This window comes from Taudactylus pleione, unplaced genomic scaffold (assembly GCF_031769625.1).
Source record: "Taudactylus pleione unplaced genomic scaffold, aTauple2 ptg000585l, whole genome shotgun sequence".
Lineage (NCBI taxonomy): Eukaryota > Metazoa > Chordata > Amphibia > Anura > Myobatrachidae > Taudactylus > Taudactylus pleione.
The window spans coordinates 4,593,632-4,620,236 of NW_028284987.1; the positions used below are offsets into that span (position 1 = coordinate 4,593,632).

Here is a 26,605-nt window from a genome sequence, read left to right on the forward strand (position 1 = left end):
CATAAGTATAGAAATTGGATGTGGAATATTAAAATAATAGAATACTTAAAGAAGGTATTAAAAGCAACAACAAAAGTACAAAAAGGGCATGGTGTGGGTGTGCAATCATAGAGTGTCCAAAAATGGAGCCCTCTGGAGGGGTCTAAGTTGTGTGTACCCTGACTCTTGTGTTTGTGTGACCCAGGCATATGTGTGCCCTGACCCTAGCGTATGTGTGTCCTGACCCTATTGTATGTGTGCTCTGACCTTGGTGATGTGTGCCCTGACCCTAGAGTTTGTGTGTCCTGACCCTGTCGTAAGTGTGCTCTGACCTTGGTGATGTGTGCCCTGACCCTAGAGTTTGTGTGTCCTGACCCTGTCGTAAGTGTGCTCTGACCTTGGTGATGTGTGCCCTGACCCTAGAGTATGTGTGTCTTGACCCTGTCGTTTGTGTGCTCTGACCTAGCTGATGTGTAATGTTTTTTATGAAAAACTTCAATAACTGATGCAGTAGTTTTTTTAAAGTGATTTTACACTGCAATACACACATTTTTTTTCTTTTGAAATAATACTTCATTTTATATATGTTACAGGCATTGCTCATTCTGCTTACCACAAAAGATATTAAATTAATTAATAAGCTCTTCCAGTCATTTATATGGCAGGGAGGTAGGGCCCATATTAGTCTCCAAAAATTATGTCAACCTAAATCCAATGGGGGAATACATGTTCCTAACATTCTGGTATACAATCATTCCTCCTTAATGAGGTATTTGGCTGACTGGCTAAATAATCATGAGGTATATGCCAACACATCCCTTGAATCACAACTCCTTCCCACAATGGCTTTAAAATATTTTCTACATATTCATGACCAGGAAGTTCCATCAGACGTTCGTGACAATCCCTTATTAATGACTACTAGACACCTCTGGCACATATTACGCCATAAGCTCTGCCCGAATGCTTATAAATCAATCCACCTCCCTTTGTTGCACAATTTAGATTTTCAAGAGGTAGAAGCAGCTTATCCTTTTACGATATGGAGGGTGGGGGGTGTTCACAATATAAGTCATCTGCTAAAGATAGAATTGAGGTGGTCCCTGAAGTTCCATGAGGCAACAGAAAAATTTGAGACTCTGCTGGCCTATCCCTTAGCTTACTTCCAGGCACAGCATTATATAGCCTCCGTAGTACAGACGTTCTCAACAGGTGACTGGCAAAACCCGCTAGACCAATGTTTCTCTAGATCAACACTACTCATAAGGCCATATCCATCTACTACAAATTTCTCAGTAAAGATCTAGATCATAATTTGGTTAGTCAAGGAATGCGTCAATGGCTGACGCAATTTCCAACCCTCACTATTACTGATTTAACACACGGATTGATGAGATCACAATCATTACTGACCGCCAGTGCATATAATGAGCTCTTCCTAAATGTGTATCATTGGACCTATTTGTCCCCTCACAGGCGATATAGAATGGGTCTGTCTGATACTCACACTTGCCCTAGATGTACGGGGGAGGAGGCGGATCTCTATCACTGCCTTTGGGAATGTCCAGTGGTTCAGGGCTTTTGGAGACGAGTTAGACGAGATGCAGAAACTCATCTAGTCAATTACGTGCCATTTACCCCTGAATGGGCCGTCCTGGGTATATTTCCGAGAGGGCAGAGACTTACTCAGGGTAGTAGGAAATTATTACTTGCAATAAGCGCAGCGGAACAGAAGGCCATATTACAAGAATGGATACACCCAACTCCAATCAACTTTCCATTATATAAGGAAAAGTTGAATTTTATCTTTCGAATGGACTGGGTGGAAACTATGGACCTCATTCAGAGTCTCTCGCTAGGGCACGCTCGCTCACTGGGAGCGATAATCGCACATCTGCGCATGAGTATAATTCGCAGTGCACGTGCGCAAGTCATTCGTTGCGATCTGATTTTGGTAGCTCGCAAGCCACTTTCAGGTCGCTGCTTTGAGTGACAGACAGTGCCGCTTGTGGGTGGTAACAGGGGAAGGTGCTTGTGAACGGGGGTGTGGATGTGCGAAAGCAGGCGTGTCTGACTGTCAGAACGGCGTTTAATGGGTGTGCATAATTAGCAAAGTAGCGTCATTGCACACGTGACTTGGTTGTTTTTTAGTCTGAACTGGTCTCAGTGCTTGGGGTAGGTTAGGTCAACCCCAAGCACTGCGAGCAGCTCCGATGGCCCTCGATGTTCACGATTAATCAGACTCTTCCCAGAGATGACGTGTGCTGCGAGTGACAGGTGGGAGGTTTTATAGTCCAGCGTACGCTAACTGCCGTCGCTCACTAAGACATAGAGGGCGTCTTTACAGCGCAAAGAGCGATCGATTGATTTGCATACTCGGCCCCTTTTTGCAAGCGAGCGATCGCATCTTGCAAGAGACTCTGAATGAGGTCCTATGTTCGATAAAGAAAAGAAAGCTTCCTCTTTTTTCGACACATGGGACAGTCTCATAGCTACCTTGCCAGTCTCATCACAATCCCAAATCCACCATAGTATGCGCCTGACTCAATGGTATGAGACCCAGGTTCTCTCGGGAGACCCTCCCTTAGTGTTTCCTAGCGGATGAGTAGATGAGTGCCAGACATTATTCCCTCCCTTTTTTTAAAATGTATTTATATTTTGTATTTTTATTATGTTTTGTATTTTTATTATGTTTCAGTTGCTAATAAGTGTCACAGCTGTTCTCTGGATTTCTTATTCTGAAACCATATCTTATTATGTTACATGGGTTTATAATCCAGATCAGATTTTGAAATTTAGGTGTCTATAATTATAATGATACCTTTGGATATATACTGTGATGTAAATGCATAATGTATTGATCATTCTTATGTAAGACAATTGTTACGATACTGATTTTTTATGTATATATGACAGATTTGTGGATGGTGTTTTTGCTTCCATAAATAAAAAAATAAATAATACTTCATACTCAATTGGGGGTGGGGACACCTGGGTATACATTCAAAATGTGTTGTTTTAAAAATAAAAAAAAATTAATATATGCGTATTTACATGTTACAGGATCCATTCCTCATTGTTTGTTTTAATTTTTTATTTTTTGGCAAATGCACGCATTAACCATGGCTTCAGGCTCATCACAGCCAGGTGCAGTATGACAAGGGGAGGGAGCCATAACAAAAGGGAAGAAGTCTCAATATTTGCAAATGGATTTGCAATTGCATTTTGCTAGTACATTTCACGCTGACTCTGAATAAGGCCCAAAGAGTGTGTGCTGTAATTAGGACACATTAAGTGGCACAATGCAAACCAGAAAAAATGGCGGCAGAACAGCCATTGGCAATTATAAATGCAAGTGTCTACACATACTGTACTAATGGAAACATTTCAATCATATATACATCTCACTTTTTTGAAGCTTGGTAGGCAATGTCACTTTGTTTTTGCCTTCCTCTAAATTGAGGCAACTAGAATTTATGAAAGGTTAATGATGATGGACCTGCATCTTTTTCAACCTTATTAACTTTGTAACGACAAAGTCCCATCTTCACCCTACAAAATGAACTCAAAGTCAAAGATGGAAATACTTTAAAGCGTGTGTACTATAGCTGCTATCAAATTTGTCGCTGGGGGGGCCCATTAAAGTGCCATGTGTATGTGTCTGTTGCTATCAAACTGTGATAGGCAGGAGTGATCTGCGGAGCCAGATTTATTTTGCAGGGCACTGACTGCCAGAGCTGTAAAGAGGGAACAGTCCTGTGCATCCAACCAGCGCTTGGGGATAAAAAACAGTAAGTGTACTCTGTGTGGGAGTCAGGAAGACAGTGAGAGCTGTGGCTCACTCACTGCGCTTGTGTAAGTCAGATATTTAGTAGGATTATATGAAATAGTAAATAGATGTGATCAGCGCTCAGCTAGTGAAACAACCCGGTTTCGGGAGCCGCTAGGTGTCTAGACTCTAATAGGCTAATCCGGTGGTTCCCAACTTTTTTGAATCACAGCGCCCTAGAGTATCAGCACGTTTTTCTGTGGCAACCCTGAGCCAAAAGATTCTTATTGAGAAATTCAGAAAAAAATTAAATGAAGTAAATTGTGCTTCTATGTCACCCTTAGGTTCAGTTATGTGGTGGTGGACAGGACTGTGCTTCTTTTTGTCCACATATTCTTTGATTGGCAGCCATTAGCATTGGTTTTGACTATCACACTGAATAAAATTCATTTTATTTGGTACTGGATCACCAACCCAAGGCACCCCTGCAAATGCCCTGAGGCACCCCAGGGTGCCACGGCACACAGTTTGGGAACCACTGGGCTAATCTATGTATATCAAAAATGACACAGCAGCGGCCACCTATATGTTGATAGAAGCCTGTTGGATTTTCTCTGTGACTTACACTTGATACACACGGACTCTAGACTGAGTGAGACGCACGAACAAGGAAGTGCGGCAAGCTCCTTCCCAGTATCTTGGACTGGACAGCTGAACACAGAGAAAATCCAGCACGCAGGCTCCCCGATACTATCGGCAACTGAGTACCTCTGTCTTCAGCAATATCCTCTCTGGAGGTGATCGTTTTGCACACGACAGGACTCTGCACGGCCAAGAGGTCTCTCCATCTCTCCTTACACGGGACTAAGGGTAAGTCACAGCACGGGACGCCGTGACTGTAGACGTAACAAAGACTTGTAACATAGTATAAAGTGTGTGTTTATTGAGACTGCAATATACCAGCACTTGCTTACAGGGGTGACGTACGCTACTCCAGCATACGGATAGGCACTGTTTTATACAGATTCCTTTATCACCCCCAGAAGCATCTCACACGACTAAGTGGTTACCTTGTAGGAAACTACAAGGGTGACGTATTTATCATACAGTGAGTAACCCTCTAAATAGGCACGCTTACTACCCCCACCACCGACACCCAGGCAAATATCCCAGTGATATATCTGCACAATCACCTGACTGCCAAGGGGACACTGGAACTATCTGTAATTGTAGCTGTATGTGGTGACTTGGGAACATAGGTACACCATGAATAGGGGCTTCCTAAGGGAACCTACTAATTTCCCGGTCACGTTTTCAAGCCACAATCCTGCAGCATATTCATTTTCATTTTTGCCTTGATTTTAATCTCAAGTTTTTAGTTTTTAGTTTTGGAGCAACATAAACATTGGTGGGAGATCTGATATTTATAACTACAATTAGAATTTTCCTATTAATACACAGGCTTCTATCAACATATAGGTGAGCGCTGCTGTGTCATTTTTGATATACATAGTAGGATTATATAACAGATTGTGGTGTTTAGTTTTTTTTAATTCACTGTGACAGTTACACCATTATCACCAGAATTATTGTAAAGTTGGGTACACACTATACGATGTTTGTACCCAGAGATGGTGCAATGCATTGTAACAATACATTGCGCACACTGTACACACTGCACAATCCAGTGTATGATGGCACGATGTGTCGTTACATGCTGCATGTAACAGCGCAGCATTGCTCATTACATCGTTCCATTTGCTGTGCAGAACAGAAGATGGGGCAATGCGATGAACGACTGTCGTTGATGATGGACCGGACGTACACACTATACAATGTGTACAATATATAGATACGATCCACGGCGGAGATATATATATATATAGTGCGGTATATCGTATAGTGTGTACCCAGCTTAAGTTTGTTGTAAAGTGTTACTAAAACGGGGATACAGTACACGACTGAGATTTCTCTTTTTAAATAAACATAACAGTAATTCAAAAATAACATCCAATATCCAATTCATCCCTGTCTCTAATTTCGCAAAAGCATTAGACATTATTTGAAGTAATCTAACGGTGCGTACACACGGTACGATTAAAATGCACGATATGAATGATAACGATATCGATCATATCGTTATCGTGCATTTCTCGGTGCCCAACCCACTAACGACCTGCGATGCACGGGCACGTATGGACGATAAAGATATCGTCCATCGACCCTGCATGCAGGCCAACCTGGTCAATATCAACCAGGTTACTATAGGGATCGCGGGTCGCTGGCCATCGCTGGTTGTGTGCTGGATGATCGATATCGATCATCCTGCAAAACCCAGGAGATCGTTGAGCGATATCGTTATTGCTGCCGGTCGTCCCATGTGTATGCACCACAAATCCGACTTATGTTTTTGGTGCAGTGCCAGCTCCCATCTAAGATGAATTTAACACAGTTACAACTGATTGACAAAACTCATAAATGGTTAGCTTTCAAATTGTCGTGTTCCCATAAGAGACCTATATTACTTGATTTATTCCAATCTTTGTGTCTTGAATATTGAAACAACAATGAGTCCAATTATGTATTCTGACCAAGTTTTCTGTTGGAATATTTTGGGATGAGATGTGCAGACTATATCAAAGCTGTTTTCATTATCTATTTTCAAGGACACTTCTGAGAAGCAAAGTAATAGAAATAGTTTGCCTAGAACAATTGTTTTCCACCAGTCCTGTATATGCAGTAGCGAGAGAACCAATTAGCAATCACGACATCTAATCAAGATAATGGTTTTAATGAAATTACACGGATGAAATGATTGTTATGGATTATCTGCCCTAAAGTTGGGCAGAGATTCAGCTTCTGGAATGTAATAGATGGGGATAGAGGATTGTTGGCTTGAGTGGTGAGGACTGGAAGAGGGCCACTCATAGCTCAGCCAGTCAACGTTCAGTAACTTAGAAAATCTCAGCAAGAACAATGCCACCGAGAGCAGCTCTTCTGTGTTACAAAGCACTTAGATTAATTGAAGCACTATGTACTTTAATAAATAAACATACACAGAGAATCAGCTTCTAGAGGAAGTGCTCTCATCTTGGGATATAATTGCTCTGGAAACATAATGTTTATAAAAGGTCATTATCACCTTCTTACAATTTTTAGTTCATGAAATTGGTCATGGCGTGATGTGTATCATGATGACATGTCCAAGATGAAGGTGAATATACAAGAGTTGTTTTTTTAAATACTTGTTTTCTAACATAACAACCAATTTAATAGCATGGCTTTTTCTCTACACCCTTCCGATACTGTGACAGTATTACAAAGAGTGATTACAGATAGGGTACAGTTTATTGCAGAGAATTATGTGCTATGGCTAAGGATTAAGAGTAGAATCTGTACTGTCGTGTGACACATCTGCTGTGTTTAGCTGTGAATAGCTTGGGATATTTCCGTTGATTGCAAAAAACATTCTGTGCCATGGTACACTGTTAACTGCAATAAATTCTACCCTAAGCCTGTTCAAAGCCTAGAAACAAGCTGCCAATACACCTAAAATATTACTGCTAGCTCCTAACTTTTGTGTGTCTTTTATTGATGCCAGCGTGTGCACATCATCTCTGGCTCTGTAAAGGGTGCCGCCGACTCCTAGATTACACTGACTGGCTCCCTATCTCAACATTACATTGTCCACCTCTGTTCTACTCCTGCTAGGAGTTCTGTGCACCTGTTACAGATATGTTACTTTGGCTATAGCATAACAAGTCTTGCAGAAAAAAACTAACTCAGAATGCATGACAAATTGAAGGCAGATGATGCTATATATGTACAGTATCCATAACCAGGGAACCTGCATCGTGTAGTCACTGCCAAGATCAATGTCCAGCACTAGGCAGGCAGAAGAGGCAGTTGTCCTGGGAGCAAAGAGGGTTTGGGTGATATCTAGGCGTGATTACAGATTTTTGCTAATTTTTCTGTCCTACAATTTTAACTGATGATTGGCAAAATGTTAACTACACTATGAAGTCAGGGCTGGGGTCATCCTTGCTTTGTGTCAAGACAGCTTGTTCCCCCACTGCCAATAGCACACATCCCAACTGTCCCAATTTGTGGACCTCAAAAGGGATACAGTGTTTTCTTGGATCAGGATGGAATTTGGGCAAATTAGGGTGGGGCTTCTTTGACATCCAAAGCAATAACCCAGGGCCCTATCCTATTGGGACTGTAAGCCCTGTGTTTTCTTATTTTAGCCCTTTGCTAGAATAATTATGTCATGGGGAAGCACCAGGTGCACCGGTTGTCATTAACAATTTGAAAACAGCACTGATGTGCAGTGTCAGACTGTCCACCAGGGTACCGGGGAAATTCGTGCACTGTAGTTGCATCAGTGATGGGCAACAGGTGGCCAGCAGCATGATGCTCTTCATCTGTGGTCCCCAGTTCTGTGCACATTTCAGATTTATTTTCTGATTTTTTATAAAGCAAAGAATAAGAGTGAACAAAAACCTCCTCCTTCCCTGTCACGCGACCTCTTCCGCGCACTACCGCAAAGTCACGCAGCACCATCAGAGGAGGAGAGAGGGACATGTACGCTGCACCACATGCTCTCCATCATTGTCTGTGGGCTCCGGGTGTGCAGTCAAGTGGTTTTAGAGATATGGGGATGTGTGAATGACATGTGAAGATGTTGTAAGTGGAGTGTAGGGGGTATATTTACTAAGGGTTAATTTTAATCGACTTAAAATTGATCAACATCGATGTTGTGTTTCTGAGGTAAATCACGCATTTTCTAACAGAAATTGTTTGACTTGTTTTTTTTTTTAAGTATTAGCAAATGTGTGATTTAGCCCCAGAAACACATTGATTACATCAATTAAAATTGACCTTTAGTAAATATACCCCTAGGAAGATTGTGTGTGTTGTTGCAGAAATGTAAGTGGACTGTTGGAAAACTGTGTGTGACAGGTAGGGAAGTCTGGGGACACGTGGGGAGGTCTGGGGACACGTGGGGAGGTCTGAGTGGCATGTGGGGAGCATGTGTGGAGATTTGAGTGATGGCATGTGAGGGGTGATCTGAGTGAGGGCAGAGTGTTATGTGGGGGCTTTATGGAGTACATCTGGCATCTGAGGGCTTGGAAGGGGGATATAAGGACTTACAGCACTCCTGAGTGTCATGTAATGGAACTTTGCAGCAAGTGAGGGAGTATATTAAACATAAAATGCTATCAAGATTTTCTCCAATTATCCCTAATTAAGGGAGAATTGGAGAAAATCTTGATGTTTCTGGGAGATGAAAAAGCATCGCTGATTGAAAGATTCATGAAAGTGGAAGACCTTATAAGAAAAATTGTTGGAACCATTTCACGGTGATTGTTTTATATATAATATGAAAACTTGCTATTGGCTGCGCATTGATAGCATTTTATTATGTTTAATATGTTCTAATTTGGAAGCCCATGTGAACCTCCTTGTTGAATACTAATTTGCTGCATTTGATTACCTCTGTTCAAGCGCATATTTCACTGTATTTCTATTAGCAAGTGAGGGAGTACCTAGAGATATTTTTTGGGGGGGAAGAATTGAGAAAATTCTCAACACTGATTCCTTGAACTTCAAACTTAAAAGACAAGTAGCAAAACCTTGCAATGTATTGTAGGGAAAATTGGGGAAAAGGGACAGTAAATAGGGATAAATCCTTAATAATATTACTCTATACACGTTTACATGGACAGAAAACACGATACATACGATTCAACTAAAATGACAAAACACAGATGCTACCAGTTTTTGAAGGACCATGTACTTGTAATAAGATTACTGAGCGCACATTTTGAAATGGTGTCATCATTCTGCTTGTAGAGAAGTTATTCTGAATTTAACACACGGTAGCATTCCCATTTTGTAAAATATAATCATTTACAGCATGTGGCTCACTATTTGCAAAATGTTTACAAAACTCACAAAAATACTATCAATAATCACAAATAGCAATATATTGCTCACAATTTAAATCTTTGAAACATTTCTGCATGTTAAACATTCTCTGACACTGAAGACAAATTGCAAATGAGTATTAAACCTTTCATTCATACACTTATTCCAACATACCATGCTGATACAATAATACCAGTATCTCAGTATTGTATCTATACCAATTATATTTTTCAAACATTTACAAAATAAAGCAAAACATCCTGCATATTCTGGCCCTGATTCAGCAAAGACCACTATTCTGCTTATACGCACACAACGCAGTTGCTAATATCAGCGGTGGTATGTAAATGTTTGCCTTCGCATTGCGATCGCAGCCTGACATAAAGATGCCCACCTCCCCTTACTCACAGTCGTATACTTTGAAAACATAGCTAAACAATCGGTAACATCAGTAACATCGGACACATAAGCACTGTTAATGCAGGTCAGACCTCACTCAAGATTGGCTTTCTTCAGCGCACGCTATGAAGCCTCAGGCGTCGTCTGGTATCGCAGTGGCTAATTTATGCACGCCCATGCATTCGCCCGATCACTCCCCGTCATCGCCCACAAACGGCACTTCCTGTGAATCATTCTGCCATGCGTCTGCATAGCCTCTGTCCCGACCGCAGCATCTGGTTCGCACACGCATGCACAGTGTGAATTAATCGGCCAATTGCGTGCGTATAAGCAACTGCGTTCCTTGGTGAATCGGGCCCTTTGTACCATTGTTGTTCAGTAACTTATAGTGCAGCATTGCAGGTAGGGTTTCTTTATAGCTTATTTATGTGTTTCACTGACCTGTAGAAAGATTTTCTTTTCTCTTTATTTTTTCCAACAGAAGAAATAATAAAAATGACAGTAAAATAATGCAGCAAGTCTTGTACATGCAAAATAATTCCTGATCTACAGGATAAGCGTAAAAGACTTTGCATGAGACTTCAAAAGAAAACCAAACCGGAATACAAAGCAATCTGTTGGCTTTTATCATGCATGAGATAAGGCGCAAGGGGTGCAAAGCATAAGAAAGGAGAAGAGTAGGGAGGAATAAGGATGGGAGAGAAACCTTGGATGATATGGGTATTACATTGGCTAGATGAGCGGAAAGGGGAATTTGAGAAGTGCGGAAAGAATAATTACAAACAATATAGAGGGTTATATTCAGCAACAATGCGATAGTGGGCCTGATTCAGCAGTGAACGCAAGTTCACTGCTGATCGCAGATTCCCGATTATCGGGAATCTGCGATTATCGGGAATCTGTGCGTAGTTGCACGCAAACCCTTGAATTCTTCTGCCTGATTGATAGGCAGAGGCATTTAAGGGGAGGTGCTGGGGCGACCTTCGTTCCTGGAAACGGGGACGCATACGCCCCGTTTTCCTGCAGTGGCTAGCCCAGGATCTGCTTTGATCAACGCAGTGTCCTGGGCTCGCAAGCCAGCCAGTCTGAGTAAGCTGAGGCATATTCAGCTGACCAGAGGCCTGGCGCCGCCCACCATCGCGACCATCAACCACCGATTATCGTGATGGTGATCCCTGCCTGCGAACTCCGTCGCAGTGCTGGGATCGCAAATGCAGCATTGAGTGCCATACACCTCCTGCTGCATTTGCATTATTGCAAGGATCGCAATTGCAAAGCTGCCTGCGTGCATACATCATATCTATAGCTTGCATGCAGCATTACAATTGCGATCCTTGCTGGATCCGGCCCAGGGTCCCAAATATTTTCGTACAACATCGAAACAATATTTTTTCTTCTCAGTTCTTTTCCCCACTATTCAGGAAAAAACTTCTCAGGGACAGCTGTCGCATTAACACACTGTCCCTGATTGTCCAAAAAGTAGTATTTAAATGTACACTATATATATATATATCTGACTTGACTACATATTGTTCCCTCCACCACATGCTCCTCCGTCTCCCAAATAGAGTTTCCACGGAGGAGCATGGGGGGGGGGGGGGAGCAGCATGAAGAAGCAATGGGAAGAGCTATATACAATATATTGCGCACATATGAAAATATATTTATGCATTTTTGCAAAATTGTGTACTTACACTGCTGGGAACTCTGGCAGTGTAATTACCAAGTCAGAGGCGATGTTTTAGCCGACTGCTGATTGGACGAGATCCCTCTGTCACTGTAGTTTTCGGCTGTAATAAGGATTTTTCTTCATATAAAGCCATTCTGAGATGGGGTAATATAAAGTAAGCTTTTATGCATTTTTTTTTTAATGTAGAGAGCAATGACTTGCCCTCTACGGTGTAATACTGTGCGAGCTGGGTATTAATGAAGATAATTGCATAATTTTCTCCGTTACCCCTTTGCTGAAGAGCGGAAATTCTTACTAAGTAGAAATTTGATTGCTAAATAGAGCCCATAGAGCATGGGAGGGGAACCTTTTTCTGCCGAGGGCCATTTTGATATATATAACATCATTTGCGGGCTTGGTGCAGGCCACTCCCCCTCCGCTTGATGTCACATGGGGGAGGGGCCACAATTGCAGGGGATTACTGCAATGCACAAAGCATCCTGAGGATACTCCGGGGAGATGTAAGGGCAGCAGTGTGACCGTCTGAAGCGTCCAAAAGACGCTCCAAGTGGCACTGCTGCATAGATGCTGGCTGCAGGGTGTCATTCTTGGCACCCTGCTAGCTAAATGAGGCTAGCAGAAAAAAGCTCAGAGGGCCAGACCAAATGATTCTGAAGGCCTTATACGGCTCCCGGGCAGGAGGTTCCCCATCCCTGCCATAGAGGGTAGATATAACAAAAGGTTCAGGAAGATCCTGGTGGAGAGCTATTATGGTGAACGTACAACAGATACCATCCATGTGTAGGTGGTCACCCGTATCATTGAGGAGACTAGTGATATACTCCTCCTTAGAAGCCACATACCAGATGTTGTTAGTATGAGCTATAATGGAGGGTGATGTCTGTTTCTTCCTATCGGTGACAATTAGAAACTTAGCAGCATTAAAAATTTGTCCAACTAGATTGTCTTTATGTTTAGGGATAGACTTTACATTTTTGCAAAGCACCATGGGCAGTGGGTTGTTTGGGATATGAACTCCAGTGATACGTTTAATAAAGTTGAGTCCCAAAATACTGAGATAATGGAGCAATTTCACCAAATATGGTAATACCTGCCTCTCGGGTCACAATTTCTCCAGAATAAATTGGAGGTTTAAGTATAAATAAAGTGCAATTTGTCCAGGACCAAGGGGTCCATGTACTAAGCAGTCACTTAACGGAGAGAAACAGACGTTCCTGCTTTGCCTTTTACCATTGTGAAATAGAAGGCAGCTACAGCAATTATTACCAAGACTAGAACTGCCAAAGAGGGTGAATGAAATCTCATTGCTCAGGCATACTTTCCGCATCCTGACGACTAACCAATTAAATTAGCCCCACAACCTTTTTTTCCCCAGTGGCAGCCACCTAGGTGCTGACGTCTGCCAACCTCCAGCTTAATGTGTTTTTTTTTTCAAATAAACTTAATTGAGAAACGTCAAAACAAAGAGGCGAAGCTGGCGCTGGAGAAGACAGCTGACGGTAAGTGACTTGTCTCATTAGCAACACCTGAGACACTTAGCGATGCCATAGGTGCCTATGCTAGCACGATAATCTAACCTTCACTTACCACAAGCAGGCAAAAGGCAAATAAATCCCTTTAGTATATATCAAGAATATATACAGGGATTTCCTCTGCCATTTTCGTTTTGCCCCCTTATCTCCAGTTAGTAAATAGACCCCTGGATCCATAGAGTATATACAGTATTTTGAAGGAGTTTTCCCTAAAGATTGTGTTATTGGATGACTGAGCTATTCTCTGGAGAATGAGCAACTACTCTTCCCAGTCCATGGGACACCCAGGTCATGTTCCCAGGTGAGCGTGAATCTACCTCCAGAGAGGGGTGTGATGTGAACACCACATATATAAATAAATGGTGACTCTGGACCTGTAATAAGTTTAATCAGAGCACAAAAGCATGGAAGTTACCCTTCTTGCATGTAGTTTATTTGAGTCAGAAGGAGTTCTCTTTTCCTAGAAAAATCTGATTCTCCTACAGCGCTTTCTGCCAGATATTGGATTCAGCATGATTCAAATCCCGACAGCGGCATCCTGGTAGCAGTGAAAATCCCGATCGTACTTGACTAACCTATTCTCCTCCCTAATCCTCCCTTAGAGGTGTCTAACTCTAACCTCCCCCCCAAGTGCCTAACCCTAATCCCTCGTCTAAGTGCCTAAACCTAACCCCCCCTTCCCCGCCGCCTAAACCTAAGTCCCCCGGGGGATGCCTAACCCTAACCTCCCCCCGAGAGTGCCTAACCCTAACCCCCCTTCCCCTAGCCTAACCCTAAACTCCCGGCGGGGTTCCTAACCCTGATGGAGCATACACACAGTCAGATTTGTCAGATTTGTCAGATGAACGATTTGAACGATTGAACGATTTTTGACTGCATTAAAATGAATGGAAATCGTCCAAGTCTGACTGCAAACACATCAGATGTCAGATATCGTTATCTGACCATCGGGAACGCACATCGTTCAAATCGTTCATCTGACAGATCTGTCAGATATGTCAGATTTTCCTTCAGATATGAACGACTGAACGATTTTTAAATAGTTATCGTTCAGATCTGAAGGAAAAATCTGACCGTGTGTATGCACCATAAGTCTCCCGCGGGAACTCTAAATCTAACCCTCCCCCTCCCCCCGCGGCTGTCCGCACCCGGTGCCCGGCTTACCTTAGATCAGTAAGCCGGGTGTCGACTCCCGGCGTAGGTAAAATTACAGGCGTCAGGATTAGACAGTCGGGAAGCTATTTAATTAGTATTATCCAGAACAAATGTTATATACAGATATATAAGACAAATACTGCTCCACTCTACTCAGAATTTGGGCTGCAAAAATAAATTCTCACTACTTATGCTATATAGAGAAGACTATTGATTGACAATAGGGGTGTGCACCGGCCACTTTTCGTGTTTTGTGTTTTGGTTTTGGATCTGGATCTTTCTTCGTGTTCTGGATCTGGATTGGTTTTGCCAAAACCACCCTTCCGTGTTTTGGGTTCTGGGTTTTGTGTTTTGGATCTGGATTTTTTCTTAAAAAATAAAAAAAAACAATAAAATCACATAAAATGGGCATTTTTTTGTTCCTACGCTATTAATAACCCCAATAACATTAATTTCCACTCATTTCCACTCTATTCTGAACACCTCACACCTCACAATATTGTTTTTAGGCCAAAAGGTTGCACCGAGGTAGCTGGATGACTATGCTAAGCGACACAAGTGGGCGGCACAAACACGTGGCCCATCTAGGAGTGGCACTGCAGTGGCAGACAGGAAGCCAATCAGCGTTATGGTGCCCATTTGCATGTAGCACGAACCCGGGAGATCTGTGCTACATGCATCTGTGTGATTGGTACAGAGCAATGACAGGTCCGTGAGACCCGTCTGTGCAGCTGTGGTAAAAAAAAAAAAAAAAAAAAAACCTGTGTAAAAAAAGAAAAAAATGGCGTGCACCCCCCCAAAAAAGAGCAACCAGCCCCGGGCATTAGTAACCCAGTGCTGGGTGTGCTTAAATACAGGGGACAAACGACGTAGGGGTCCCCTGTACTTAAGCACAACCAGCACCGGGCTAGTCAGAACCAGCGCTGGTTGCCAAAATACGGGGGACAAACGACGTAGGGGTCCCCCGTATTCTGCGCAACCAGCTCTGGGCTCTGATCCGGTCCTGGTTCTGGAAATACAGGGGACAAGAAATGAGTAGGGTTCCCCTGTATGTTCCAGAACCAGCACTGGACTTTTTCTAGCGGGGGCTGATGCCACAGCCAGGGGAGCCCTTTCACCGGGCCCCCCAGCCGCAGCATCAGCCCTGACCGCTAGTCAGCCCAGGCCGGGGATCCCTGGAGAGCTGGGGACCCCCCCAATAAAGGGGTCACCCTCTCCAGGGCACCCCAGGCCCAGGCTGATAGCCCGGGGCTATCCCCGCCACCCCTGGTGGCGGTGGGTGGCGGGTTGATTGTGTGGTGTGGTGTAAATAAAGAATATCAAACATTGTCTTTACAAGTAGAACTGCAAGTCCCAGCTAGCCTGCCCCGCATGCTGGTACTTGGAGAACCACAAGTACCAGCATGCAGGGCATTAAGGGCCCACTAGTACCTGCAGTTCACCTGTAAAAAAATGTTTAAAAAAACACAGGACACACACACCGTGACAGCATAAGTTTATTAAACATACATACACACACACACACACACATGTACACATACTCACCTATGTAACCTGTAGCATCGGTCCACTTGTCCGGTAAAGTATCCCTAGGGGACCTGTGAAAAAAAACATACTCGCCATCTCATATGCGAGGTTCTGTCCTCTTCGTTCCAAAGTAGGCATCCCCGGATTTGGCAAAAATAAAAAAAAGAAAACGCGATCCACGAACTTAGTACCGTTCTATAGAACGGTACTTCCCGAATGAGAGCTTAGCGGCGGGGTATCACCATGGAAACCCCGCTGCTAAGCGTTCTTTGGCTGAGAGAGGTCATCTCCCGTCTCTCAGCCAATGAACGGCTCCCTCCATTGTAGTCAATGGTGGGAACCGCAGGGTAAACTTTAATAACCTTGCGGTACTAAGTTCGTGGATCGCGTTTTCGTTTTTTTTTTTTTGCAAAGTCCGGGGATGCCTACTTTGGAACGAAGAGGACAGAACCTCGCATAGGAGATGGTGAGTATGTTTTTTTTCACAGGTCCCCTATGGATACTTTACCGGACAAGTGGACCGATGCTACAGGGTTACATAGGTGATTATGTGTACATGTGTGTGTGTGTGTATGTATGTTTAATAAACTTATACTGTCACGGTGTGTGTGTTCTGTGTTTTTTTTAAACATTTTTTTACAGGTGAACTACAGGTACTAGTGGGCCTTAATGCCCTGCATGCTGGTACTTGTGGTTCTCCAAGTACCAGCATGCGGGGCAGGCTTGCTGGGACTTGCAGTTCTACTTGTAAAGACAATGTTTGATATTCTTTATTTACACCACACCACACAATCAACCCGCCACCCACCGCCACCAGGGGTGGCGGGGATAGCCCCGGGCTATCAGCCTGGGCCTGGGGTGCCCTGGAGAGGGTGACCCCTTTATTGGGGGGGTCCCCAGCTCTCCAGGGATCCCCAGCCTGGGCTGACTAGCGGTCAGGGCTGATGCTGCGGCTGGGGGGCCCGGTGAAAGGGCTCCCCTGGCTGTGGCATCAGCCCCCCGCTAGAAAAAGTCCAGTGCTGGTTCTGGAACATACAGGGGAACCCTACTCATTTTTTTCCCCTGTATTTCCAGAACCAGGACCGGATCAGAGCCCAGAGCTGGTTGCGCAGAATACGGGGGACCCCTACGTCGTTTGTCCCCCGTATTTTGGCAACCAGCTCTGGTTCTGAGTAGTCCGGTGCTGGTTGTGCTTAAGTACAGGGGACCCCTACGTCGTTTGTCCCCTGTATTTAAGCACACCCAGCACTGGGTCACTAATGCCCGGGGCTGGTTGCTCTCTTTTGGGGAAGGCACGCCATTTTTTTCTTTTTTTTACACAGGTTTTTTTTTTTTTACCACAGCAGCACAGACGGGTCTCACGGACCCGTCAGTGCTCTGTGTCAATGACACAGATGCAAGTAGCACGGATCTCCTGGTCCGTGCATGCATCTGTGTCATTGAAATACACAGCAGCACAGACGGGTCTCACTGACCCATCTGTGCTCTGTGTCACTGTCAATCACACAGATGCATGTAGCACGGATCTCACGAGTCCGTGCTACATGCAAATGAGCACCATAATGCTGATTGGCTGAGAGCCATGACAGACGGCTCTGTCAGCCAATCAGCACTTTGCCCATTAAAGGCAAAGGCATTTTTTTTTAAATGGCCGCTCGAGGCAAAACCTCGACATCCGACAGCAGATCTCGAGGTTTTGCCTCGGGAGAGGGATCCGGGGCAGACAGGGAAATCCGAGCTTGGGCTCGGATCGCCCCGGATCCCCGAAGTTCGGGTGGGTTCGGTTCTCAGGGAACCGAACCCGCTCATCCCTAATTGACAACATAATTAAAGGTTGATTTTAGCCAGCAGTAGAGCAGATTTGGAATTAAAAGTGTATTTTCTTAATATAAACTTTCCATAACCATTTTACAGTTGCGTTTTACATGTAGCATTTTCCATATCTCAGTTAAAAGTTAAGTGGAATAAGCCACCCTGGAAATAGCAGGCTTACATCAATGTTATTACGGTTCTGGTGCAAATATCAATAGATAAGTTATCACTACAGGAGACAGTAATTAGAGACAGTCCGATGTGGGTTTATTTCTCACACTCACTGTGGAATAATTTAACATCTCTACTGCAGTTTATTTCACAGTGTTTAATGCTGATTTCTCCATGCCTCACTATTTTATTATAACATTTTGGTATTTTTTCTATGTATATACAGGTTGAGTCTCCCATATCCAAAATGCTTGTGACCAGGGGTATTTTGGACAACAGAATATTCCGTATTTTGGAATAATTGTATACCATAATGAACTATCTTGGGAATGGGACCCAAATATACACACAGAATGCATTTATGTGTTATATACACCTTATACACACAGGGCCTATATGCACCTTATACACACAGGGCCTATGGTGGCCCAGTGCGCATGCGCACGATGGAGCCGGCTCCGTCGTGCGCATGCTGGAGACCCGGATAGCGACGGGCAAGCCGTCGCTCCGGGTCTCGTACCAAAGGGGGCGTGCTGTCGATGTTGAGTGACAGCACGCCCCCTTTGGTGGCCGGGGCAGGGGCATGGCTGGCCACACGGAGGCGTTCCCATGGGAACGCCTACCGTCTGGGGCCGGCCCCACTGACATCACAAGTGATGTCAGTGGGAGTTCTTTCGGCTCTGGTAGAGCCGAAAGCACTCTAGGGCTTGCGGCAACGAGACCCTACCACAAGGGTCTCATCGCAAGCCCGATGGTCGCGATGGTCTTGACCATCGCGACCATCTTCCTGGCCGCTCGCTATAGCTGTGGGTGGTTACCCACAGCTATGCAAGCGGCCAGGAGGCCGCTCTAAAAAAACAGGGGGCCGGCCCTGATTCAGAGCAAGCGCTCTGCCAGAGCGTCCGGCTCTGAATCAGGCCCACAGCCTGCAGGTAATATTATACAATATTATCAATAATTTTGTGGCTCAAGCAAAGTTTGTGCACAGAAATGAAATTCATTTATATGTCATATACACCTTATACACACAGCCTGACGGTTATTTTATACAATATTTTTAATAATTTGTGCCTTAGACAAAGTTTGTGTACATTGAACCATCAAAAATCTAAAGTTTCATTATCTCAGTCATGCCCAAATAATTCCGTATTTCGGAATATTTGGATATGGGAGACTCAACCTGTACTTATATTAGTGTTTATAAATGTTATATACTTTACTATATACATGTTGCACTGGTTCTTTTTCCCGAAGTGACAAATTATCTATTGATTTTAATGCCAGCACCATATTCACATTTTTTCTGGGTTTCAAATTAACTAACTCCTGAACTCAATGCATTGGGGGGGAAGCCCCTGTTCCCTATTGTACCCCTCTTAGTTATACACCCCTGCACAATAAGGTGCAAATATTTAGCAATTAACTAGTTGTCTTAGGATGGCTATAGCAGAGGATATTAATAGAAAACATGCATTATAATGTTTTCTGATTGTAGTGCCAGCTAATGAATTCTTGTTTTAATATTTTTGTTAGTTTTTTTTACTAGTTTCTTCAATTTCCACTGCACACGTATGAACTGGCAAAGTGGGGTCATACATGTGTTAAGGTGCCCACACACTGGACAATTTTAGGCATGATTTGCACGAAAACGATGCATCAGGAACGATAACGATCCGACACGCGGTCTTTTGTCGTATCTTCAGATCTTACCTTCCTGCAAGTAAGTTCTGGCAATCTCCTTAACGATGCACTGGAAATCATTAAGGATGCAAAGTAAGTTGTTAGTCACATTGCACAGTTTAGCAAGATATCCTCTGTCCAGGAGTGCCTGTGAGTTGCCCGGGGAGTTCAAGGGAAATTGCTGACAACATTGCATCTTTTGCGAGTTGTCCAGTGTGTGGGCACCTTAAATCTATAAAAATTGGTCATCAAAGTGATAAGATTCCTAGTACAGCTGCAAGTCAGCATCACTGGACAGCCAACTATCACTCAGCTCCGGCGACATTTTAATGATAAATTGCGGCAATAACTGATGTCTATCACTGTCATAAGATGTAATAGGGGCCCTATGGTTACATATTAAAGGAAATAAATCCTCCCAAAAATCCCTCGTTGGAACCATGAGATCTTGGCTGGAGAGTGAGAAAACCACTTAGATTGGTTGTTTGTTTTTGACCCCTCATGCTCAATTTAGTTAATTCATTCTTGTTGCATCCCCATAAGAAGCAAGTCCTAGTTGTTCTCTCAGGTTTTTTTTATTTGTGTTCTAACCAGTCTACTTCAGAGCAAGAAGGGTAACTTCCATGCTTTTCTGCTCTCATTAAACTTATTACAGGTCTAGAGTCACCATTTATTTATATATGCGGTGTTCAAATCACACCCCTCTCCGGAGGTAGATTCATGCTCACCTGGGAACATGACCTGGGTGTCCCATGGACTAGGAAGGGTGGCTGCTCATTCTCCAGAGAATAGCTAAGTCATCCAATAACACGATCCTTAAGTAAAACTCCTGCAAAATACTGTATATACTCTATGGCAGCAGGGGGTCTATTTACTAACTGGAGATAAGGGGGCAAAACGGGTAAGATTGTACCTTTTAATTTAGAAGTAAAGTTGTAAATGAGGAATTCTGTGGTATACATATATTACTAATAGCTATTGCTGTGGAATAGATAGATAGATAGATAGATAGATAGATAGATAGATAGATAGATAGATAAATACTTTAATTTGCATAATACAACCTCTATCTGGAAAGGAAAAAAATCTGTGGTAAATAATTACATTTTAAAAAGCAGAATAATTGTCAATATTGCACATATTAACTTAAGCAGAGGTCACTCTGGGTATAACAGACCTCCTACCGTTCTGGAACATGCTCTCACTACATTCACATAGGGGGTGGAATCGGACATTTACAATAACATCACCAAAGGGATCATTTTCTATTCTGACAGCTAACCCAGGAAGACAAAGGTTGTATATAAAGCTGGCTGGCACAGTGTTCTGCATGCACAATGATGTAACAAGCCCCGTGCACTGACTCACTAATGATGCTCCTGTTTTCAAACAACTTATCAGCATTACAAAAGGTGCACTGGGCCATCTTTTTACGGAATATAAAAACCTTTAGATTTCTGCACAACTCACACATAATTAGACCACCAAATACAAAAGGGAAAAGCTCACATTTTCCCACCACCAGACAGTTTCTGTCCCATTTCCCGCAGGCTGAAATTACTTGTACCAGTCACCTATTTAGATTCCCCTCTAAAACCCAGCACCCTACAGTATGCCAACATGACAACATAAATAGCAAATATTTAAGTGGTAGTTAAAATGGAATTATGGAGTTTTTACAGAACATACTGTATAACACATATATGCACATGTGGTTTTCATAATCAATGCATATGGTAATTATGCCTATGCAGAATAGTATTACAGTATGTGGCATTATATAATACTGTTTAGCATGTGTGCAGGTATAAATGGATAAGCTATCCAGGTAATCCACTCCTTAGAGCCAGTGGCGAGGGGTTTGATTACTACAGGGTACAGAGGTGAATGGGGCCCATTAGTGCTGGGTCACCCTCCAAACTCTGCTCTTCAAATATTGCTCTGGGGTCATTATACTCCTGCTGAGGAAATATCTACATAAATATATAAGTAAAATATGTTTTACCTTTGTGCATATGGAAGGCAGTGTGGGGTCTTTATTGTCTTAATGCTTAATGTCATATAACTGCACTTGTATTTATTATTCCAGGTTTGCTTAATCAGTATCATAGTTATGTGGATTTTTTATTGGATGGAAATGCACAGAGTGTGTTCTGCTATGTTACAATACAAGCGAGGGGGGGGGGGTTAACAGAATTAGAACTCCAAGAAGGGGCGGAAAGATGCTACTGTCAACAATTCCACTCAATTAAAAATGAGCTGCAAGTAGTTACCACTAGCAATAATATGATGTGTTGTATATATATATATATATATATATATATATATTACATCAAAGCATAATTGTTGGACATACATAAAATTATTCTTAATGATACATGAAAGAGCCATTAGCAGACATATCCTGGTGACAAGTGCCTCTTGCTGTACTCTTGCATGATGCTTATCCTCCTACGTAAGTCTAATTTCCGACACATTATCAATCCACTTCTGCACATCTAGACTCACAAGTGTAATATTAATGATATGAGCTTTCCTCCCTGAAGGCTGTTTGCTATTTGCCACTTGAAATGTGATAATTGGCCAAGCCTGAAGTGCACTTTGTACAATGTATGAATACATATAGTGTGGTCAGTACTTGTGCATCTGTCCCCAGAATTTTGCAGTATTCCCAAACATACACCCATGTACTAATTGCAATGACATTATTAAGAGATGAATCCTGCCAAGCTTTCCTTCCATCACTACTGAAGGAGGCAGTTCTAATAAGTACTATAGAAATATTTATTTTTATAAGGTTTTATGGTTCAGCTTTTAAAGGACAGAAGCTTAAACTGTGTTTATCTATCTACCTACCTATCTATCTACATACCTATCTATCTATAATGTATCTAATATATATATTACCTACCTATCATCTATCTACCTACCTACAGTATCTATCTACGTACTTACTTACCTATCTATCTACATACCTACCTATATCTAATGTATTTAGCATATATATATATATATATATATATAACCTGCCTATCATCTATCTACCTACCTACAATATCTACCTACCTACTTATTTACCTACCTCTCTACATACATACCTATTTGCCATCTAGCTATCTAATATATATATTACCTACCTATCATCTATCAACCTAAAGTATTAATGTAGCTACTTACCTACCTATCTACATACCTACCTATTTGTCATCTACCTATCTATATATCTATCTACATACAGTGTCTGTCTGTCTTGTCTATTTATCTATCTACTTACAGTAACTAGCTATATTTCTATTTATTACTAACCCTGTCATCTATCTACAGTATTAGCTATATTTCTAATAATTTACTAATCTGTCACCTATCTATTTACTTACCTTTCATATCTATCTATCTATCTATCTATCTATCTATCTATCTATCTATCTATCTATCTATCTATCTATCTATCTATCTATCTATCTGCCAGCCTATGTGTGATGATCAGGTACTGCAGCATGGCATATGCCCTGTCAGCCAGTCACATAACCCCCCGGGCAGCACCAGATGTACTACTCACCTGCCAGGAGCTGGATGGGATGTCATTGAACCTCCCCAGTCCCCCAAAAGTGTAGCACCCGGACCTCAGCAGCTCCAGGCTGTCGGAGCAGTGCCAGAGCAGCCCGAAGCTCACCGGCTCCTGTCCCTCCAGATCGCCGGATCTCACTATCCAAGCCGGGGAGAGGAAGCTGAAGCTGCAGACAGCGAGCAAGCAGGCGGAGAGCAGCACCCAGAAGCCGGACACACAGCTGAACATCCTGGGCTGCTGCTGGGGAACCAGCCCCAAAGCCTCATCCAGCCCTGCGCTTTTCTTATTGCGGATCAGCAGGGAACGCATCTGGGAGGCAAAGGGGAAATCCGAAATCCTCCCACCCCCTTCCCCTCCTTTACTGTATAATGGGGGGTGCTCCTAGCTTGGCATGGGGGGCACCCGGTGCTCTGCTAACACCCCAAACCTGGCGGCAGGGATTGTCCTCACACACACTGCAACTTCCCGGGGCTGGGAGAAGTCACATCCAGGCTGCAGGATGCATGACAGCAAAGACAGGGATGGGCATGTCTCCCAGCCCTACATATATGTGCAGAATGGAGGAATGGGCGCTGGGGAGGGGGCTTCCTATGCCAACACAAGGAGCTGCTCACACAGGTGTCACCCACACAGGGAGGGAGCAGTAGCTGTCTGTCACTGTCCCTGTCCCACATACAGTAGCCAATCATTCATTTAGCCTGGACCTGTTTGTCTACATGTACTTTAACTGTTTTGTGTTTATCTAGTCTGTTTTATTATTTTGATCCTAATTATGAAACAGGCATTCTTTGTTACCTCTGTATTTTATTATTATTAGTAGTAGTATGTTGGCATTTTACATTTGATTGATTTTTCTTTTGTAGTACTATAATTGTTATTACTTTAGTATAGGCTGATCAGCCACATGAATGTTAAATGTGCAAAAAAAAAAAAATGGCTTTTAAAATGGTTTGTGCATCTTTGTAGCTCCTTAAAAAAATCTGCCGGGACAGTGCACTTGAAAAGGACCCGCTTTGGGCGCTGGATGTACTAAGCATCGCATACACAATGCTTTACATCCCGCCTCTCATCGGGTACATACCGTGGCTGATTACAAAGGACAGCTCTCCCGATAAGAGCTGTTCTTTGCGATGCCCCTGAATAGAGGGACTTCCGGGTTTAACACCCAGAAGTCCCTCTGGCATCCTGTGCATGTGCAGAAGGACAAACGCCGCGGGGGGAGATGGGAGAGATCCGATTGGATCCCTCTCAGGGGGAACATCCCTAAAAGAAGCCCATAGGCTTCTATTGAGTAACACCAGTGGGATGAAGCGCATTCCGGTGCTTAGTACATCAGGGGAATGCGGTAAAACACCCGAAGACTGCATTTCCGGGGGTTTTACCGCATATTTCTGTTTAGTACATCCCGCCTTGAAGGAGAAAAGCGTGTTCCTATCGCCATCTTTCAGAAATGCGTAAGATGGAAACATATTTTTGTAGTCCAATGCATCTGTGCCTACGTGCACTTGTGCAGACTGGGTCTGAGAGAGAAAGGAGAAAGAGAACTTTGCTTTTCTCAGCTATATAAAGATAATTTGTGTGCAGTCCTAATAATACCTATAGTATGGGGCTATGGGATTGTGTATACACACATGAAAAGGCAGATAAATCAGTAATTTCTCCACACTTCATTTTACTAAATATAGAGAGACAACATTTTAGTAAACGATCATTTTAGGTCACTAAATTGACCACTAATAATGGTAGTTATGTCACATTGGGCAGAGTTCCTAAGCATTGCATTGTCGCATGTACCTAGAAATGTGATTAGAATGGTAAAGGACAGCTCCCGATAAGAGCTGTTCTTTGTGATAGACTGACCTCTTGGTTTATGACCCGGGATCTCCTGTGCTCATGAGCAGAATGATACGTGAACCGCGGGGGACACTGGGAGGCATCCGATTTTATCCCTCTCAGAGCAGAATGCAAAGAGAAGCCCATAGGTTTCTATTGGGCAACGTCATTTAAAGATGGCATTGCCCACCGGATCCAAGCTCCAGAATGTATTGTATTCCGGAGCTTGGTACATATGGAAAATGCCGGCAAATTCCCGAAAACGTTAGTTTTGGATTTTCGGCCGCATTTTCCTTTAAATACATCCCGCCCATTATGCCAATGTCATGTTAAGTGTTGTTTAGACGATGCTATATATCTTTACTTTCTATAGTTTTTATACTGTTATTATTATTGTGTAGATAAATATAATTCAAGAATACAATTGGCTTCAATATTGCAAATGTAAATTGCATCACAAATTAAATTTCAAATTATAAAAATTGTATTATTACTTCAGTTTATTGCTTAGCTTTTAATTAGAATTTCGTATTTCCACTGTACCAGCTGTGATCGTTTGCTTCATTTTTATACTAAACTGCATGTTGTATTACAACACTGCGAGTGCACCTGTAGTTTGATCATTCATTGATCTGTATGTGTCTGCAACACTATAATCACTGGAATAATGTATGAGTGACTACATATCACAGTATGCCATCATGCTGCATTTTACTGTGTGGAGTGAAAATGCTTGCTCTTTTCTTACACAGTGGCAAATATAATGTTATAAGAAATATATTCTTACTGATACTTATATAAAGACTGTTTATATCATGAGTGAAATCACACTCGTGTACTGTAGACAGCAACCAATCAGAATTGACTTGTGCCAGTTAACTTGTGCTCGACTAATAAAAATGTATATTCATTTGGTTGCCATGGTTGCCACATATAGGAGCTAATGCAGAGTTTAATTCAAGACAGTTTTGCTGACACATCTGGCGTGTTATTGCGCTGCGCATGCTCCGGCATTGAGCTTACACAACCACGGGCGATGCTGTGTTGTAAGCGACTGATTGGGCGTAACTAGGTGGTAATGGGACTTTTGCATATAGGTAAAGGTTAATGGGAGCGTGTAGACGGAATTGTGGGCTATACAGAGTTGTACATACACGTAAATACACCTGTTTTTCTGCTGGACCAATTGGACCAGGGATAGGGTTGGTGTAAGTGTGCACTGATATTGATGTTGGCTATTAAACCAATCATATGGGTATGGGCAGCCCAACATAGAATTTTGGCAAACATACTTCTGTACCCACAGTTTGGGAGCAGTTATGGTGGACTTGCGTTCAAGTCTGCAATGGCCCGATAATATCTGATTACTGTCATTACATAAGCCTTATAGAAGGTTAAAACAACTCATTTGCAATGGAAATACAAGTCCCAGCGCTGTCCGAACACCTACGAAATTAATATTGGGACTTGTAAATTCACAGCAGCAGGGGAGCCACAATGTTGTCTCTCTTTACTGTAAAGAGTCAAATTTAATCCTTAACCTTAAACTCAGAAATATC

The 26,605-nt window shown here is 42.8% G+C and overlaps 1 protein-coding gene across 1 annotated transcript in view; it reads right to left on the minus strand.

Moving 5' to 3' along the window:
• Positions 1-23,627, minus strand: part of LOC148481346 (LHFPL tetraspan subfamily member 7 protein-like) — a 325,999-nt gene extending 302,372 nt beyond the window's left edge. Inside the window, exon 1 of the mRNA XM_088453682.1 lies at positions 23,205-23,627. Within this exon, the coding sequence (XP_088309808.1) occupies positions 23,205-23,522 (318 nt within the window). The 5' untranslated portion in view covers positions 23,523-23,627. The remainder of the gene's footprint in view (positions 1-23,204) is intronic.
• Between the last annotated feature and the right edge of the window lie 2,978 nt (positions 23,628-26,605).